A 22,587-nucleotide genomic window follows, 5' to 3' on the forward strand; every position below is an offset into this window, starting at 1 on the left:
ATGTTCGTTGTAATTTTGTTATAATGAGTTTGAATGTTTAATTTAATTTAGAATGTTTTATAAATTAGGTTTCATAGTTTTCTCATAAATCGTTCACCCGTTACAAATAACATTGCAAAAGCAATTTGGCTGAACAAACGATTACAAACTTTATCTCTCATTCAATATTAGTTTCAGCTTTAGTTCAGATAGCGTTATAATCTTTCATTTATTTTTCTTGTTGTTTCTGTACATTTCCGTGAAAATATGCTTTCGCATGTTACGCTAATATTTTGCAATACCTTGTATTATTTACTTATTACTTCCTCGTTTTAATAAGTTCTAAAATTGATTGATATACTTAGCCGTTAATCTAAAAATAGTCGTCAGAGTCACCAAAACAGACTACATCAATGGCTCATTATAGCTAAATAAGCGAGCATCCTAAAACAACGACAGTATTGTATGATGTTTATCTTTTCCCATAGCCCGACCATACTTACAATACTAAGAAATCACGTGACATTACTTATTCATCTAGTTTTATTGATTCTTGTACTGGTATTATTTTTTGATAAATTTTATTGTCGGTCAGAGACACGTATGTTGAAAACGTGTTGAAAACGAATAGAATCTATAAAACTTATTTTATTATAAGGTATGAGACAAATAACGTACATAATGTAGGTAGAGTTGTTCCCATTTTGCAGACGCAAACAAAATAACTTTATCCAAGTTCTTGATTATTGACGTCAATGAGCAGCGACAAATTCAGCAGATATTAAATAAAAATATGGCTGCTAAAAATAGCTATATTACAATAATTATCGTTTTTAAGTTGCCATTAAGCGCTAATTTGAATCATTAATTAATTCAATGTTATTTCTTATATGTGTGCCTAAACTTGTGTCTGGGACGTCAAATATTCGTCATTACTTGGGCCCAAGATTTTCTTGTTACAAGTTAATGTTCATACTGAAATCTCCAGTGTATTAGATATAAGCTTCTTGCTTGGGCCAATTTCTCTGAATGTGATACTGTTTAAGACTTTCTACAGACTAAATCTACATACATAACATGTACTGTACATAAATTTAAAATAATAAACACAAACATTCAATTGACGTCAACAAGGGGTAAAGTTCACGACATTGAAGGAAAGAAAATGTTCAACTTCAGGGGTAAAACCCACAGGTAACGGTGTACTCAGAAAGGAAAATCCATTTTTTTCTACACAATTTAATGCGCATAATATTTTGTGTATTTGGATAGAGCTTAGTATTCGTAAATGTTTTGCGTCGATGTAAATGTATTGTTTTTGTAGTAAACACATAACTTCTCAGAATTTTAATATTATATGGTGTGTATATTTAATCTACAAATTTTAAGCCTGAAAGAAAAAATAATCATCATTATTATATTTACTATAACGTGCTTATTATTATTAATACAGTTGAATTATAAATCTGAAGGCAACTACGAAGTGTTTGTGTTTCACAGATTTGTGTGAAAACTGTAAAGTCCTATTGTGAACCTCTGTGAGAACAACACCCGACTGTATTTTTTTACTTGTGAATTTATTAATTATTTTATCCTTTTACATCCAATAAAAAACTGCTTTTTTCAACTTGTGCACTTGTGGCAAGAATACTACACGTAACTTGTGGTTTACAACTTAATCATTACCCTTAAGGATGTTATCTAAAACATTGCCAGGGTTTTTACCTAGTTATAAGTATGTATTAAGTATTAACCACAGAATATATAATAGTACTACGGTATTAACCACTAATGAAATGAACTTTTGTCCCTTGACTTAATTCCAGCATCTTTAATATTATTTCAACTTTATTGTATGTTTAAAAAATGACGGTTTTTCGTGTGATCAAACTTTGATCAGACGAATAGACATGTAGCTATCATGATCTAAATTAGCATTTTCGCGTTTAGTTATTATCTACATATTTATGTTATTACTCGTTACATCAGAGAGCTAAATCCTTACTTCTCAAATACTTTTTGTGCGCATTACTTAAGTGTACATAAGACATATTTGTAGTGTTTGCTCAGTGGCAGAAAGTGCGGGTTCAACACGATGTACCAGAGAAAGTGCAGGCTTGCGTGCCGCATTGACGTCAATTGGTACTGCGTTTCACAATAAGCGCTAAGCCGTGCGCGTGCGTCGAAATCGGCAACCTCAATAGCTGGCCTTACTGATGACACCTTACTACTGATACCTACGATATTTGATATTTGTATACACGCTATGACGTCTAATTGACGTGCTCTACGGTTACAAGTTCCGTAGCTCGTATGCTTCCTAATTAAAATACTATAAAATATATGTAAATGTACAGTTATACGTAAATAGATTTGAAGAATTTTTAAGTATTATTCTGCATCCAAGTAAATCCAATCCACTGAAGATTAATGTTACGTAAAACACAGTCCAATTAAAATACAGATCACGTAGCAGTTTCTATTGGTATACATCTTAAAAACCCAGTAGTAACATTACAACTTACATTAACAAACGATGTGCGTCAACTCATAGGTATAATATTATGTACTTCAAACTAGGTAGATAAGAAGTTGAGTATTCTGTTAAATGTCATTTGTATTTATATAAAAGTAGCTTTTCCATGCATGTTATATTTAGTCATTGAAGGATAAATAATAAATATTTTGGGATGTCACAATAAGAATGTAGGAATTCACATTCGGAGTAAGGAAAGTGTGTAATAGTAAATTTCCGTACAAACGACGTGTAAACACATAAAACATTCGTAACATTTACACAATTTTAAAACGATTTTTAGGACTATAAACTAGTTAAATATTTAAACTGGCTTGGAGCCATATCAGTAAAAAGATCAAAGAGAAAATTATACTTTTAATTCTAACATCAGATGCTGTTTTATCATCACTTCGTCAAATTATATCGTGATATAATATATGTTTTTTAATACAAGTAATTTAGTGAATTAAATCGAACAATATTCATTAAAATTTAAAAACAAGGTAATAAAAGCCCTAGGTTTTTCATTATTAGTTAGTCCTAGAAAGCTGTTTTAGCATTTATTACGAGTTATTCAACAATTCGAAGTTAGGGATTAACTGTAGGTTTTTTTTATATGATAAAGAAGCAGTGACTTGACATATTTATTTATTTACAATATGATGAGGTTATTATATTTTTTTATTTCGTAATTGTTAAGCCAGGCGCCGCTTGCGTGTTAGCACTGACCCGTTCGACTGTACATGGGTTATCAGAACTCTCGGCTCTTTCCACTCATTCACTGCAAACCGGCACAATCCCAATATCACCACATATTACTAAATACTACGTATATTATAACGAACAATAGTATTACGTAGTGTCTTAGAAGGTACTTACATACAGGCACACAAAGCAAAGTGATAGCAAGTTACACTTATCCATACATAAGGTGAAAAATTTGGACATAGGTACATAATGTATATCGAAGAACGTATGAAATGGTGAATTATGATCTCCATCTTCCTTATTTTTATTTAAAGAAAATACAGTAACTTAGTATTTGATTACTTGCTGATATTACATATAAAAATAATGACTAACTTCATCAACTAATAACTTTTATAACTCTAGTGCAAAAAAGCTGTTCCGAATAGAATTGACTTGCAGTGTCTTTTGTTTGTATTCAATTGATGGTATACCTACGCTATGTTTTATTATGATTCGCTATATCATCAAGTAGTTATGCTAAAAAGCTTCATAGTAATATTATCACCTTATCACAACAATTCATTAATACTAAGATCATTAAATGTTTACATTATCTCAATAGCAGTAATTAGTCGTGTGTGTTTCTGTGTCCGTAGCGGACGTGGAGTTATACATTTTATTACGATCATAATCCATATATATTATAATGATATCCTCGATAATAGATACTAATACATTGTAATACGTACTAATTATACTTTTGAAGAACATACACGTATTAGAGACCACACATAGAGGCCCACCCATAGATACTGACTGTTCAAGTCTGAACAATAATATGCTTATAAAATGTATCTTGTATAGCAAAAGATATTCAATTTAGTTTTTATAGATCACTCTCTATCTAGCTTCCATCAGTATTGTAGGAAATCAGTATTGTAGAAAATGTTTTTTGGCAGATTTTTCTATTATAAAAATTTCCAGTAACTAAATAAATCCAAATCGTTCCCATCACATTGGTTCAAGAATGTTTTTGTGACTACAATGTAATGAACTTTGTTTTCTTAATATTTGAAAAAAAATTGTTTACAGTTCGCATTTTAACGCGGGCGATAACGAAATACAACATGCATTTTGTATTTTAAATACAATAAATTTAACATGTCATAAATATATCCATAGCGTGGTACATGTATGAGGCTAAAACCGTAAACATTCTCACGTTAAAGACAATGTGCATCTTTCCGTTCATTGAAAACCGTGCCAATGTAACTACTATACTAATAACAATGCTCTGTAGCCGTGAGAAAAGTCGCTCAACGTCATACGATAACTAATCTGCTATTAATAGAGCTGTCTCTAAAATTATCAGTTTTAAACCAAATTGGGCAAGTCTCAAAATATATTATATAAATGACACATATTTTATTACTCGCGATCGTTAGTTAATAGGTAGTTACGATTTGAAACCTTCTAAATTTTATATGAATCGTCAATTGCAACCATTTTCACGAGGTATGAACGAATTCGTCATTAGTCATTACTTTTACACGTGATACAATATAAGTGTAATCAAACTACACCATTATTATCTGCGTGCAACTAATTTAACACCAATCATTATATTATTATAAGCACTTGACCTATTATCGAGGTCTATTCTCACATTATAATAATTATAGAGGTGCAAAGTCAAATCTTGGTAATTGAAATTTTACTTTGTACCTACCTATTTTATTGGTTGCTGTGCTAGAAATGTCTTAGAAATTGTGAAAGTAATTTATAGCATTGTAATTTGAAATTTTATTTTCCAAGGAAATTTTACCAGATAAGTAACTACATGAATTACGAAGTGAAGTAAAGTCAAGTAAAGTCTATTTGCATACAGTAAATTCCAAACTTAGAAATTGTGTAAAAATTGATAACTATTATTGCTCGCATCCAACAAACGTTTGATAATTTATGATCATGTGTCTGATTATGATTTATGGTGCGTAGTAGGTACCTATGGCCTCGCGTGGCCACATAAAAATTATCGTAAGAAGGGGAAAGGTCTCATTTGAACTAGTTTTAATGTGACCTTTGTTATTGACGAAACTAATTAAGTGATTGCGTCTGGCGAGTGGCGAGTCTGTGTACAGACAGACGGTACGATAACGACCGAGTTCGATAAAAAATAATAATTGAACGCAATATTTTTTTCTTACTGCATTTGGTCGTGTCGAAATTTGATCATTCAATATGTATAAGCACGATTACAGCGATTCATTTCAAAGAGGATATCGACCTTCAACGAATATTGTTTCTATTGAATTTTATTACTGTTTAAATTGAAGTATACATATTTTAAATCCCCTATACATGTGTCATGTGTGGCATTTACTATGCATTCTTCAATTCGTTCTGAATTAGAACATAGAATAGCCAAAACATTCACCATCATCGATTGTAGTCAAGATTCCACGGTTTTCTTCTTGCGGAATCTATTCCAGCCTTTGCCATATATGTCCTTTTTTTTAAGCGGGGAAATCTTGCATAGGTACCCACGGCCTCCGGGGAAGGGGCCGTGGGTTAAGTCGGATTCCTAGCGACTAAAACCCCACTATGTTCCGTCAAGCCGCATCAACGACAGGACCACCAGTATGGGAAGAATTCATCCGTGACCCCATCAGCGGCAGCCCGTCGCGTCGCCGGGCCCAAACAAGCTAAGAGCTCTACCGTCATGGAGCGACGCGACGTGAGCGGAACACGTCTCACGCCGCCGCGCCTCATCGCACCGGACAATGGACTAAATCCTGCCATGTATGTCCTTAGTTCTTCAGATACTTGCTGTTGAAAAGTATCTTGTGGCAACGTTTCTACTCGTGGATTCTTTAATCTATTGGCATCCATTACGTATTATCTTTACTAAACTGATAAACTGTTATATATATAACAAAAGAGTATCTGCTCAAAATTAGGAAGAAAGAATTTCTACAAAAAAACTTATTTAAAAGTAAATATATGAAATAGAAATACATAATGTTAACTTGTTGCTATAAAAACATTTGACGTAATTAAAGTGCCGATAGATGTAAAAAATGCTACTTGAAAATTAATTTGTTAATTTTAGTGCATTTAAGAAGTTTTAAATACATTTAATGTCTTCAGAGCTGTGTAAATAAATTAAACTACTTGACGTCAATTCGTATTAATTTTATTATCAATGAAATAAATTAAAAATAACTTTGGTGCGGAATTCAAATTTAACTCCTGTAAGGCCTTTATTTATAGGTTGTATTGGAGACAAATCAAGAACAAATTAGGAAGGTATTCATTTGATAAAAAAATTATTTTTATAAGAAAGCAAAATGTGAAAGTAAAAAATTAAGTAAGCACCAAAGTAATTTATGAAACAGGTACATTTTCTTTTCAATGTAGGTAGGATATTTAAATAATATAATAACTTTGTATCATTCTTTAATCTGAAATAAATAGTCGCACGATTTATGTTTTAAGTGCCTTTTGTAAACCGTTGTCATAAATTAATTTTGAAATAAAACATTTTATATGTGTATATGCATATAATTGAAGAGTCATTTTCTACTCGTGTACTTATATCTTTATTTCAGTTAAAAATCATTCAGTTTTCTTGGAACGGAAATAAATAAATTCCCACTTTTGCAACTGGATTACCTATTTTTGCGTTAAAATCATATTATATATTTTAAAATATACATGTCTGCAATTGAGTTTAGGTGGATATAAAATAATGTAGAGAGAAGAATGTGTAGAATAATTGCAATAGATCGTAGAGGTTGTTACTTATTTAATTGCCGTATATATAATAACCGATTATATAAAGTGTAAACTCATTGTTATGAATTAAATGCGTAGGTGTGTGTTACGTTGCGAGGAAAACGCTAATTGACCGATAAATATTACGCATTGAACTTGAAGCATTATTGATTTAACGAATCAATATATTATATATTAATTATATAATGGTCTGTGTACACTAGGTATAAAGTTTATAGGTAGACTTTGTCAAACTCAAATTCATATGAATATAATATCACAGACAATATATCGTAGCGTATGCAGTTGTTTATTATGTAAGGATTAGAATTTCATTTCTTAATAATTAATGAACCACCTTAATTTTTCTATAAAGGAACCATAAATATTTGTGAAATCTTATATATAAAAATGAATCGCAAAATGTGTTGGTAAGCGCATAACTCGAGAACGGCTGAACCGATTTCGATAATTCTTTTTTTATTATATTCCTTGAAGTACGAGGATGGTTCTTATGGAGAGAAAACGTAAACATGTACCACGGGCGAAGCCGGGGCGGACCGCTAGTCTTATATATAAAAATGAATCGCAAAATGTGTTGGTAAGCGCATAACTCGAGAACGGCTGAACCGATTTCGATAATTCTTTTTTTATTATATTCCTTGAAGTACGAGGATGGTTTTTATGTAGAGAAAACGTAAATATTATGTACCACGGGCGAAGCCGGGGCGGACCGCTAGTAATATATAAAATCCGCTATGTAAATAAACCTGTCGGCTGCACCATATACGACATTTATTTAGCAAGCCCATTCGAATAATTATGTGCGTACCCATAAATGTGTATGATAGTGCTCCATTGACGTCAATGGCCGCTGCTGCATGCTGCTTATACGGCGTCCTGTCCTGCTGCGGAGTGCCGACCCTCCCCCGGCCGTTTACCTTTTTCTGGATTGTTCCTGGGCTACGTGATAGAAATTAGCCTGAATGATTAATTCATATATGATAAAGCTGGCCAGACTCTCGGACCAGGTATACGCGCTGCTGAGAATTTATCAGACGACTCTAGTTAATTTTGTGATTGATTAACATGAATTTCAAGAATGAACTGAATTCAGTCAGTTCTTTAAAATAAATGAATCATAATTCATTTATTTTAAATTATTTTATAGCAAAAGCAGTTTGCTCTACTATATCAACTACTAATAAATCTATGTTGATAGATATGTCATTCATAATTAGTTCAAACTAATTTCATATTCATTTGACAAGCCTCTCTAATAAATTCTTATGTTAAAGCTAACATATAAAATGGCTTCCCGGCAATAAAAAATAACAGGCCTAATAATTATTGTTATATAGAGTAGTAAAATAGACTCACACAGCGACCTCATCAGCGACACATTCATCATGGAATTTTAGCCAACTTCATGTCTTCAAAATATGCTAAATAGGTGCATAGTTTTAACGGGTTTGCAGTTCTTTAAATTAAATGATAAAAAAAATAATGAATGCTTACAATGAGTCCAGGCCAAAATAAATAGCTTAAATAATTGTACTACAGAAACCGTGGACTGTTCTTCTGAAATCTATAATTATGTACTTACATAATAAGATTTGCGTAGATAATAATATTATTATTAGTAGGATTACTGATTAGGATAACGAAGTAACTTTGAACGGAAGTTGTTTTAATTGTGCTATATGTTTATTAATTACGATAAAAGTTGGCCTGTGCTCTTGGTGCTGTAAATCTGTTATATTATGAGAGCAATTAGCAACACGTTCAATAAAGGTCACATGACAAGGTATATGGTCAAAACTTCACGATTATTATATTATAAAAATTATATTAGATTCGTATTTCTAATCTTACATTTACTATTTATTATGTTGTAAGTCATAAATTGCTTATTGAAATAAGTACATTATCGTATTGAGTGTCGCTTATTAAATTTACTTTAAAAATTGTCGTATCATCTATGCCAATTGTTTTATACAATAGTAACTCTCATTATAAAATAAATGTTAAGATGATTATTGTATCTAATAAATGGAATCTGATGAATAAAATTGCAAATGAGATTGCTCATTACAATGGAACGCTTGTATTGTTTCCTTATTATTAAAAAAAACTTAATTAAGTTTGACAACGTCGTTGATGTCCTTGATAATATATTAGTTCAAGGCTAGCAAGTTTTATTAGCGTTATGTACTAGTTAAATTCATTGCTTAGGTTCGATAATTTTTCCTAAAAAGCTTCATTATGGTGATTTTTGTCAATATTATTTTGTAGGATATTTTTGAAAATCACTTTTGTCTGTTACCATCAATTCCAAAACTGTATGAAAGAAATGCCAAAGTTTAATGAATATTACTCTTATGGCAACACATAGTAATGTACATTACATTGTACACTGTTCATTAGGCAATCTCAATCACTTTTTGTTCAAATTTCAAACATAATCTACGTGCCTTTGATATACTGCTATTAAGTGCTTATGCCTTTAACTGAAAGTAATTTAATACAATTGGTTAGTATAAGCCTTCATTGTATATAATGTTATCTAAGCTTTGGATCATGGCAAGCAATTGACGTCACCGCCCACAGGGTCAGCCCACTACAAAGTATAATATATGACATGCCATATCATATTAAATTTGTTGTTATCTTAGTCTGTTATTAGATTAAATAAACTATCCGAATATAGTCAAATTAGACCGATTTAGTATGTAAACTTTTCTTAAGAAAACGTAAATCTAGTAAGTTAACTTTGGGTAAGAAAAAAATACACATTCTTATAAGTACACGATTATTTTCTCTCTCAAATTAAATACTGATAAATAATGACGGAATATAAACAAAGCCAAATATAATTTAATGTCACAAGTCGCTCTTGACACAGTAATTACTTCATTTAGATAAATCAGAGAACAATAATAACAATACGTTTATTTTAATTGTTCCGTGAAATAAATTCTTAATGCATTTAAGAATTAAGATTATGTAGGAACGAGTATGTGATATTTATAGCAAATAATATTTTTAGGTTAGGTACTCGAACTCGTTAGGTATAATATCATTATCACATTACCACAGAAGAAAAGGATTTTTTTTAAGATTAAAAAAATCTGGTTTTTAGGGTTCCGTACCTCAAAAGGAAAAAACGGAACCCTTATAGGATCACTTTGTTGTCCGTCTGTCCGTCCGTCCGTCCGTCCGTCTGTCAAGACCCTTTTTCTCAGGAACGCGTGGAGGTATGAAGCTGAAATTTATATCAATTACTCAGGTATACTGTCCCTTAAAGCTGTGAAAAAATCAAACTTCTAAGCCAACGCAATCAAAAGATACAGCCGTTTATGCCGCAAATTTTCGACACTTGCAAGGGAATCAAAACCTACAGGGTGCTTCCCGTGAACTCAGAATCTTGAAATTTGGTGCGAAGCAACGTCTTATAGCATAGATAAAGGAAAAATTACGAAAACCATAAATTTTTAGTTATATCACATAATATATTTTTTTTAATAATTTTAAACTTACTACCCATTTCCTCATAAACGCGTAGAGGTATTAAATTGAAATTCATACCAAATACTCAGGTCTATAATACCTTTAAGCTGTAACAAAATCAAACTTCTATGTCAACGCAATCAAAAGAAACAAGGTTTGTACGGAAACCTCGGTGCGCGAGTCCGACTCGCACTTGGCCGGTTTTTAATTCACATTTTTAATAATTTGTAATTCACATTATTAATATTTTTTTTACAAACCAGTAGATATACGTTAATTTTTGATCCCTCAGCACTTGAGCCATCGGAACAGAGAAACTAAAATTCTCATATATTCAAAACAAGACAATTATGGTCCCGTTAGTTATTCATTGGTTTGTCCATTAGGATGTTGTAATATCCCCTTTTACTTTTAAAGTTTCAATTTCATTCTTCTTTATCTAAATGGCTTTCTTGTCACTTCGTCCAAACGCTCATTAAATCTTTAACGCCTACTTTCCTGACCTACCTCTACTATATTACACAAACAATTACTGAGTTTGACTCAACGAATACCTTTTAGGCATGTCTAGGCTTTGTTATCTGTTAGTATCTCCACGTACGTAAAAAAGATTCATTATAACTTATTACTATAACGAGTGATTATGTTGTATGATAAAGCGAAATGTAGAGTTCTTGTAGAATTTTAATAAACCTATTTAAAGCTTAAAATAACATGTTTATCTTTATTGTGTTTTTTTCAGTACACAAAGGTCCGATGAACTTATTAAATTCTTATTAAAAAAACAAGATTTCGGTAGGTATAAGGGATTAATGTAGGTATTGTTTGGCCTCGAATATACTACATATTTTGTTATTAACGCGCAACAAGAATTCTTTGAAGATCCTGTTTTATATTATTTGTAGAAACCTTCAAAATAGTTCTAGTGTTTGTTCTAGTACTTTCTATGAACCGGTAATACGAATAGATTGACCGACCGGATTTTTTACGTTCGTTGGCAACCCAAGGGAAGAAGGGTGCGGGACGCTTGCAGCCGGTAGAGAAAACGACGCGTTACAAACATGCTCTTTGTGTTTCGACTCTAGAATTAAATTATAATACATAATACTACTTAATTTTAATAAACGTGAATTTAACAAATACGTTGAATAGTGTTATAATATTAAAAACTGTATGTTCACTGCATAAAAAATACGTTTTGCCTAAGCTTATTGAATGGACAAGAAGAGAGGTTATGTTGACAAGAGAGCTTGGATTATTAGTGAGTAAAATCATCATAATATTTTAGTTTGTATGCCACGTTTAGTTTTTATAACATACTCTGTATTCGAGGGTAAATAGGAACTCACCTCGCATACATAAATATTGCGAATTCTTTAGAATCGACGACCAGAATTTTAATTAAAGTCGATATAAGTCGGTTAACCAATTGTTTACCCATGTACAAAACATCGAGATCTCATTTTATTTGCATTGTAATTATTATTATTTTTTTGCTTGCCCTTGACATAATGATGACGATTTTTCGACGCTTTGACTCGCTACGTGACTCATTAAATTTTGTAATTATGTAGAGAAAATAGGAATCAAGTAAGAACTTATATAATTTTCGATTACTGTTTACATGTTACATGACTTAATCCTTTTATTTTTATTATTAAATTGTATTTTATGAATGTAGTCGTGATTTTTTCAAATAAAAAAATCTATAAAATGTAAGTTAATATTTGTGACTAATAATTTAGTTTTATAACACTGTTTATATGATACTTTTACAGACGTCATTTATGATTATGAATCACATTAATTTTATGCTATTGCATATTTTGAATTTTAATTAGGTACCTATACCCACTTAAAAATAGCTAATAATATATTGGTTAGAAATTTGATATGCAATATAATAACTAAGATATTTTAATTAATTTTTTGAATTTACTAAAACCGTTCATATTTTTCAATGAAGTAGGTGTCCCATTTTATACGACATTTGTATCATAACTAGCTGTAATTACACTATTGTACGCATAGCTGTGACTTAATTTCTTGTTCGACTTAATTTTCTTCATTTAGAGTTACGCAACTTCTGCAGTAGGTACTAGGTACCTTCTGGGATCTTCTGATACTAATTCAAAACAATAGGTAATTGTAATCTATAATTGATATGACGCAAATCCCTTTGTATGTTTGCTATTTTTTCCTAAACAATCGTAGGTACATGTCGCCTAGGCATGTAATAAACTTTAAAACAAAGGCACACATTTAATCGTTCAAAATAATGCGTTTTCATAATGACTAGGTACTTGTTTTCACTATCAAAACGCAGTAGAAGACACGTTTAAAATTGATATTCCCTACCTAATTTTCATGTCAGTGTTTTCATCAAGAGTATTCAGTAGTTAGATACTTAAGTAAAATTAAAAATGTTTTTTATTTGGTTCATAATTTAAATTGTTTTATAGGCGCTATTAATTACTTATAAGCATATTATTTACGCTCCTATAACAATGTGATATTCCATAGAGGTCCACTATTGAATGTAACACGTCCATGACTTATCTATATCGTGCATACAGCTTATCTCCTACTTCCGTTGCGTTGTTGCGTTTATCCGATATCGCACGAACAGCCATGTATGTATATCAGATAATGCTCTCAATTATTATTACAATAATGCTGTCATAATTCAGTACTGCTACGTTTCAAAATAAATACAAGTTACAACAAATGATTACAGAATTGTAAGCGTTATCAGCTGATAAGCTTATTCAAACAACAAGCCAAACTTTTTAAATGAAATTTCTAGACCAAAATAATTAAAATGTTCCCTCTTACTTTGACCACACATGACTCTTACATACATGATATTTTTTTTTCATAAACTCCGGATAGGCATGAAATAAATAAGTTGGGAATTAAAATAATATCGATATAATTTACAACAGTCAATATGCGTGCTTTTCAAGGCGAAAGCTCTGCCCACATGACTCGTGTTCTGGTTTCGACGTCCGATGTACATAGTATTTAGTTATTTATAGTAAAAGCGGGTCAGGTCGGTGGCCTGGCTGTCGCAGGCGGAGCAGGGAAAGTCAGCCGAGCGCGGATACTAGTTATAGAGTTTCCTTTTTGCAAGTCGGGCCGAACGCATGCGCGGGGCGCAATCTACGTCAGTGTTGCGTGGAACCGACGTTCACTTCGGACGCGCGATTAGCACGTTAATTTGTGAAGTATTCGCCGTGCCGTGCATATGGATAAATTGTGTTTGTGTGTGTGACGGATACAATGAGCGGCACGGGGGTCGCCTCCCGAGGCGCGGAGTCCATGTCCCTTCCCACGGACCTGCCCGTCAGACTGTACATGCGAGCGTTGCGGCAGTACCAAAAGTTATTAGACTTGAAAAGATTCACGTCTAAAGATAAAGTAAGCGGAAATGTTTTCATCTCCTACGAATTGCACTATTTGCATTGCTTAAAGGTTCTTAGGATTCGGGACGTGGTGCTTGATGTATTATAATTTATCCGCGGTTCAGTCACCTCCGTATAAATTATACCCTATTCAAATATCACGGTTTCTTTGTAGTATTCATAATCAGGAGGAACTATATATAAGATATTCAATCTTGTTTTTCAACTCTTTACAATATAAGTATAAGCAGTCGGAATGTACGAAACATTGGTGTTATTTCGTCTTGTGTAGAATTCGGACATGACCTTAAGAAGGTTCCTTGAGTGACCTTATTTAACTTGATGTAGGTAGCGCTCAATAATATTACTCTATATTTACCTTAATGATGCCTTGCATGTTGAGAACTACGATCTCCTTGCATATAAAGGACTTGTATCTTTGTTTTAAAGCGTGCAAGATTTAAATCGTGCCTTTAAACGTATATACCAGAAATAGAGTTGTCTAAATATGTGAATTTATTACAATATATCTTAGACATCCAGGTTCATTCATATCTTCGTTGTTTTTAACTTTTTAACTTTTTAGCTTTTTTAAATTATAACAATATTTTCATTTAATATAATATAAATATATACAAAAGAAATGTAGAGTTCTAGAACTAATACTCACTTATTGACTAAAACAAGTAATTAAAATAGGCTCTTGATATTATTTCTCAAAACGTATTCACTTTAATTAGCTACAGGATATTTTTTTGCAGTCAAGTTAGTAGAACACTCTAAAATAAGAGTACCTGCAAATTGCAATGGTTTGAAGCTTACTCGCTTGTAAGTTTGGGATACTTATTCTCTAATCTGTGGATGAATCTCATATTGTACGTATAAAAAGATATCTGCTAATAAATAACACAGACACCATTAAATAATATGTATGTTTTTTATACCATTTGGTTTATTATATATACCATATCAGTGAACTTGACGAGTGCGTCAGATAGTTTGATTTTTTTGTCTCTGGTAACATCCTTTCAACAGTTGCTAAAATTTTGTACATATATGTATTACTAGCTTTGCGCCCGCGGCTTCGCCCGCGTTTTCAAAGAAAAACCCGTTCCCGTAGGATTTCCGGGATAAAAACTATCCTATGTCCTTTCTCGGGTATCAAAATATCTCTATACCAAATTTCATGCAAATTGGTTCAGTAGTTAAGGCGTGATTGAGTAACAGACAGACAGACAGAGTTACTTTCGCATTTATAATATTAGTATGGATTAAAAATGATTTCAACTACCGGCTTTCATGCAGAAGAAACTGATCTCGACTTTTGCTATTTATGAATATAAAGGCATCAAACCCAATTCATTATTCGAGTATAATACGTATAATATAATTATGTAGCCATGTACATTTGAATTACTATAGTTTATATGCAAGAAGAAGATAAAATGATGATTAATCTTCTCGACTGCGTGGGATAATAATGACACATAACTTAAAGGTTTATATTACAATGGTGTTTGTTACAAACAACAATATACTTCTAGGTATATAGATCGAGGTTATTATGTATCACTTACATGCCGTGGTGAGCTCGTATTACACGAGTAACGTCTGGCTTATACATGTAACATTAGCTAATACATATAGCTATTAAAATTTATAAAGAATAACGATTAATCTGATAAATTTCTATCAATCTCCTTTTTTATTTTTCGTTCTTGTGGTTTAATGTATTATAAGAAAAATGAAAAAACGAATATAATATGTATAAATATACATTTTTTCGTGAATATCATCATTCATCACAAGTTAAATTTATCACTACGTTACGTTAAATTATCATTTGCAAAAAAATGTTCAAAAATAGAAGAGCTATTAGCTCGGTGCTACTGTGAATCATGTGGATATTATATAGTAAATTATTCTTAATATTTGTATGAAATTTTGAAAAATAATCAAGGGCTTAACAGCTAAATGTATTTATAAACTTAATTATACAGAAGATACGTGTATACTTTATTATCCGCAAGGTCGACAAGTGAAATTAAACGAAGCTAGCTACGTTTACAAGCAAATTTTAGCCCGTTTGTTTTTACTGATATTCCATTCATAAACCAGTAGGAACCTATCGTTACTTTTCATGTAAGATTGTACCTTTATGTACTAATAAATTAATTGGAAAATAGTTCAGATATGATGTCCTTTTGGAAGAGTCAAGCTGATTTCTATATCTCCTATATACTCTGTAATTTGTTCATAATTAAAATTAACGAAAAGATAGAGACTAAAATTTATAGTCAAACTAATTTACTTATCAAAAACGTAAGTTAGTATTATCTTGGTATTATCCTTGTACGTCTGAATAATTATAATACATTTTCGCACATAGAAGCGACATTGAGTAGGTACGTCATTTAATTGGCGTTATCTTAATTTTGGGCGTTTCACACACTTCCCATACAATGGCGGTGAGAAAAATACTATGATTAAATATTTGACTGATAGGTCAGTTTTAGAGACCTGTCGTTCAATACCGGGCCCCAGCGTAAAATGAGTATAGGTAGCAAAAACGTGAAAACACCATTCTCAGGATGTTGACCGACGGGAAAAGCTTCAAAATCTCATAAGTTTATTGAACGAAAGAAAGAAACATTTATTTTTTGACTGAACCAAATTCTAAAATATCATTAATTTTCTCTTTTGAAGTTTTACTGGCTCTTGGTAAACGATTCGACAGTCGAGTGTCGACACTGACTTTTCTTCACTATTAAGTTTTTAAACCCGTGAATCATCTTCAGTAAAAAGCGAATTTATCTCTATTAAGCGAATTTATCTATTTATCTCTCTTCGCTGTCACCTTTAAATACAAAGAAAAATTAACATTCGTTCCACTTTCTCTGTGCGCGACTGACGCATAAGTATCTCTTTGTTCTCACGACAGATTTACTAATGGTTGCTGGATTTCCCATCATGATTGCAATACAATAGATCTTTAATTTTATCAGAAGTATGTAGAATAAGTCGTAAACGACCAATGCTAAAATGTCTAAGCAAGTAACAGTCGATATTCATTGTGCTAGAGACGGTGGGGTGTCTTTTTGGGAAGAGGATTTTTCATATTTATGTGTCGTTAATATAAACGTGCCAGAATTATTAAATAATATTTCAATACATTTGGTGTGTATCTTGTAGAATATATGTAATTAAAAACTTCACGTTATTTTTTTTATCTAACTTCTTTTTAAGCGAAATATGCTTTAAACTATGACGCTAACTTCGCTTAAAATGAAGGAAAGAAGGTAAAATAACTAAAATTTAATGAGCTTTTGTAAACATACGAGTATATTACGCAATGCAATAACAATAATATAGTCATGCGATTATTTGACGCGTGATGATAACGGATTCTCTTAAACTAAAATAGACTCATCTTGTCTCAATGTTATTTCAAACATTAGATAACCTATGATACCTACTAATTCAAGCATTTAACGAGAAATTAAGACTCAATTAAATTTTACGTTTCAGAACCCTTTTTGTTATTATTTAAGATAGGTATTTGAGTAAGTACGAATAGTTACACATGTTTAATTTTTTTATTGTTGTGTAGAATAGAAATAAAGATATTCAGTTTCTATCATAAAAAAATTTAGTAAAACTTTTGATTTTGATTAAAAATGGCATTGTAAATTGTAAAAGCTTCCAAATAGCTTCCATACACACAGTGGCGGTACGTTCATACAAGCCGAAAAGCCCGGCTTGCCTTAGAAATTCGCTACGAGACAGGAAAATACCCATAATCACGTTTGAATATTCGCGCGCAATGAGCAATTCATAATCTGCTCCGAATTCAATGAAAACTCACCTACAATATAATATACTAGCAATGCCCTGCGGTTTCACCCGCATAGATAGCGATATCGTTACAGTGAAAAGTCTACTATAGGTTTAATTTTTAATCACATGAAAATCACCTTTACCCCGTCCCGCACTACGGCCTTTTTTTTTGTTTTAGTGGGGAAATCTTTCATAGATACCCACGGCCTCCAGGGGAGGGGCCGTGGGTTATGTCGGATTCCTACCGACCAAAACCCCACTGTGTTCCGTCAAGACGCATATTGGTAGAATTCCTCCGAAATGCGGGGGTCACCCCGCACTACGGCCTGCTCGAACAGTATACCTACTATTTTCTGTAGATTGACACTTTTAAATTCGTTATATCTTTTGAATGGAATATCCAATTCTTTTCATTTAAAAAGTATTTTGCTGGTATTGAAACAGTCTATAATAAAACATCATTTAATGGGATAAGGATTAATATATGTGTATGGATAACATGGTTTGATTACTGTCGGCACTTCTATTTACTTTGAAAACGTAAAAAAGTTGTTGTAGTAACATAACTACTGAAGATGGACATATGGTATCGCGGACTTTCTTGTAGATATTGATCCATTCTATAATACTGTAGAACATTTTTTTGTTCTATCTTCAATAGATTCCGCAGCGCACGCGATGACAGAAGTTTTATTGAGGATTTTTTTACACCTTGGGTTACATTATTGCATTTTTGGTAAGGATCTCTAATTTTTTTGAAAATGCAATATAGCCTATGTTGCTCAGTAAAGATGCAGCTTTCTAATGGTGAAAGAATTTTTGAAATCGGTCCAGTAGTTTTTGCGTGAAAACCATACATACATACATACATACATACATACATACATACTTACAAACTTTTCCTCTTTATAATATTAGTATAGATAATACGCCTAGCATAAAACAATGACGAATTCGAGTAAACTTTTTTTATCATTATCATTTTCATCCTTCTTCCTATCGGAATAAGGTCGTACCTTTTATATGGACGTTACAACCTAAATTGGATGGATTATAAACAGTGCGGTGTCTCGCTTGCACGCGTGGGCTTTTACCGGGCTTTGCGCTCATCTCTTCTAACGTATGAAATTTCGTCGGAGTAGATATTGTACATACCTAGCTATAGAACTCTATAGCAATTTGTAAGGGGCATGAAGCCCGGCTTTTTAACAGTGTGAAGATAGTTACGATTGCGCGAACGAACGTCGTGAATATTATTGTTAAATTATAGTTTGTTTGAGCGGGTGATTATACCGGTGTAATTTAGGTTAAGTTTTTCGAATTTTGTGGTAAAATAAGTGTCGCGACAGCAGATTGTGTTGTAAATTGTGATGGTTTACTTTGTGCTCAGCGGGGGAAAGGTAAAATCATTAAACTTTACTGAAAAACAATTAATTTCTTCATCAAAACCAACTCCCGATTTGTGCATTACCGAAACTAGTAAGTCACATATAAACGAAATTTTAATTGTAATGTTTACGAACGATTTCATGAATGAGAATTGCTTAGAAGAAGCCTTTCCCCAGCTGTTGAAATTTGCACATATTTTGGTAGTTACGATTCCTGCTAGTAAATAGGTAGTAGTTCTTCCACGGAGCGTGCTTTCTCATCGTTAAATCGTATTCATAGGTACGTTTATTTAATTATTAAGAAATACTTGTGAATCATTAAGACACAAAAAAATCAATATTATAGAAATCAGTTACTTTCTAATAATCGGAATATCAAAAACACTTGGAATACGATAAAAGAAATTTGCAATATGAACAAAAAAACGGCAACTTCTAATAATTTATTATGTAACAATACAAATGCGGTTGAGTCTCTTGATATTGTTAACAAGTTCTTCACTGGGGTAGGGCAGGATTTAGCAAACAAAATTTTAAATTCTATTGATAAAACAGAGGACGAACTTTCCAGAAACGCGACAAGTAAGGACGGGCCGCTCCACTCCATGGCTTTAATACCAACAGACTCATATGAAGTTAATAAGATCATTCACTCAATGAAAAAGAGTAGTTCGCCGGGGTGGGACGGTTTGACTTCTCATATACTACAAAAGTTCTCTCAAATTCTAGTTGACCCAATAACCTTTTTATGCAATCTTAGTATGAGCTCTGGAATTTTTCCTTCGTCTTTAAAAAAATCAGTAATAGTACCAATTTTCAAGTCGGGTACTGCTACAGAACCTTCCAATTACCGACCGATCTCCTTACTACCCAGTATTTCTAAAATTTTAGAAAAAGTTGTTACCAAAAGACTGATCGACTTCCTAAATATAAATAATATAATTTCACGACACCAGTTTGGTTTCCGTTCTGGAGTCTCAACTGAGGATGCGACGCTAAGACTTACCGAACTTATAACTACATATCTGGATCGTGGTGAGAAGTGCCTGGGAATATTTTTAGATCTCCAAAAGGCGTTTGATACCGTGTCGTCTAGAATCCTCATTGCTAAATTGCAAAATATTGGAATCAGAGGAGTGGTCTTGAATTGGTTCCAGGACTATCTTACTGACAGATCACAGCGTGTTAAAGTGGATGGCCAGTTTAGCAACGAGGCAACTAGCTCTCGGTACGGTATCCCTCAAGGAAGTACGATCGCGCCAATCTTATTTTTGATCTACATTAACCCACTGTGCATGATGCAGATACCCAACGCTGACATTACTATGTTCGCCGACGACACTGTCATCCTATTCCACCACAGAAACTGGCGTGACGTCAAAATAGCTACAGAGGCAGGATTGGCGGCGACATCTAGATGGCTTGAGGACAACCTTCTATCGCTCAACATAAGAAAATCAAATCTTATCTGTTTCGCAAAAACAAAAACTGGATTGCCTACTAGTGATTTTAATATTAAATTACATACCTATCCGTGTAACAGACATCATCACTATACCAGTAGTTGTGCTTGTATAAACTTAACGCGGGTAGAGCACTGTAAATATCTAGGCATTCAAATAGACCATAACCTAAGATGGATACCGCAAGCGAATTACCTAGCGACTAAAATGCGGCGCCTGGTGTATATTTTTAAGTCACTTAATGCTGTTGCCAACAAGAACATCTTGATTCTGGCCTACAAAGCGTTGTGCGAAAGTTTGCTTCGCTACTGCATATGCACTTGGGGTGGTATGGCAAAAACGCATTTAATACAAGTGGAACGAGCACAACGTTGCCTTATTAAAGTTGCCTTGAAACTTCCATTTAGATGTCCTACCACTGCAGTTCTCAAAGAAGCACAGGTGCTTAGTGTCCGCAAATTATATTTCTTAAATATTCTCCAGAGATACCATATTAATACTGTACCTACGCTTCAAGTAGCGAATAAACGGATAGATCGATGCCCTGTACCTGCTATTAAAAGTAAATTTGCTAACAAATCATACAGAGTACTAGCTCCTCGTATATACAACAAATTGAACAATAAAATTAATGTAAAAAAGCTAAATAGGAACACCTTTAAGAAAACAGTTTTATCATGGCTAGACGAATATGATTACGATGGCTTAGAAAATCTCCTTATCTCACAAGTTAAATAAATTATTCTTAATGTAACTCACCGCAATTATACCTACTACACAACACGTTCACTCGTTACTCAAATAAATAAAACACACACACACATTCACACACATCCACCCACACTCACACACATACATACACATACACACACGCAAACACACACACAAACACACACAGCACACATTCACAGAGTTGGCTATTCTCCCTTTTATTTTTATTTTTATTTTAAATTTTGCTTTTGTATAAATTTTCTTTTCATTTTTACCTTTAACAAGACCAAGATGTATCAAGGGAAGGGACTGGCTCTCTTAACACAGGCTATGCCTAGCAAGAGAACCAGAGCCTCATATTCAATTTTGTATAATCTAAAGGTGAAATAAAGATTTATTTTATTTATTTATTTATTTATTTATTTATTTGGCCAAGAACGCCTTTCTGAATTGTGTATCAATAATTGCCATAGAAAAGGAGCTGTTAGGTAATTGAATTCTAAAATAAACACCTACTTTCTATAATTCCGATGTTATAAAATCTTTCCTTCAGAAAGATTGGCGTTTTGAATTAGAATATAAATGTTGTACAATTTTCTACAGTTTTATATAATTTATCGATTTTAATGATAAACGTTTGATTTGACTCAACTGTTTGCGGGCGCGCGTGAAAATTTAAAAGATTTGATTCGGGATGTAATATGTTCACGTTTTTTTATAAGTTTTATAACGAACATAATTACACAGTATACCTAGGTAGGTATATTATTCATGAAAAGGGTACCCATCAAACACTTTGAAAAATTTGGGCTTGCCCAGTCCTTACACCCTAGGCACGCCACTGCATACACATTTCAATTTGAAATATCGTTCAACATATAATTAAAGTTTATCTGTATTGCCTGTTGTCATATTTTTTCCTCAAGCAAAACTCATATATTTATAATCTAAGTTTATAATAATTAAACCGATAAACGTCATATCGTGACTCTTCTTAAAATATTTTATTATTTGATAATAATATTTATATACGTAATGAACAGTGTTTTAGGGTCGATCAACTTTTAATGGTCCGACGGTACACGCATCATGTCCCTGAACGATAATTAATAAACATGAAATCAGAAAGAGTTAAATTGGTTTTAATTATATTCCTCTTAATATTTTCTAACATTATTGTGAACAATATTTTACTTGCTTTATTAATTTGTGCGTAGTTTCATGGTTGTCCAGAGACTAAATGCAATTTTCCAGTACTATCACATTTGTCCCCAAGCTACTATGCATAAACAAACTTCGCATCACGAACA

At 32.5% G+C, this 22,587-nt stretch overlaps 1 protein-coding gene across 2 annotated transcripts in view; it reads left to right on the forward strand.

Annotated features, from left to right (window-relative positions):
* IP3K1 (inositol-trisphosphate 3-kinase-like protein) overlaps nt 1–22,587 on the forward strand; it is a 64,520-nt gene that overhangs the window by 25,588 nt on the left and 16,345 nt on the right. The window contains exon 1 of one of the 2 annotated variants that reach the window (XM_090105611.1): nt 13,609–13,894. The exons of the other annotated variant lie outside the window; for it this stretch is intronic. Coding sequence (XP_089961737.1) covers nt 13,757–13,894 — 138 coding nt within the window. The 5' untranslated portion in view covers nt 13,609–13,756. Of the gene's footprint in view, nt 1–13,608; nt 13,895–22,587 lie in introns of those variants that run through there. 2 annotated transcript variants of the gene reach the window in all.

Source organism: Colias eurytheme, chromosome 9 (genome assembly GCF_061535395.1).
Source record: "Colias eurytheme isolate Ceu_HAF_F1 chromosome 9, ilColEury1 Martin Lab GWU primary, whole genome shotgun sequence".
In the NCBI taxonomy this organism is placed as follows: Eukaryota; Metazoa; Arthropoda; class Insecta; order Lepidoptera; family Pieridae; genus Colias; species Colias eurytheme.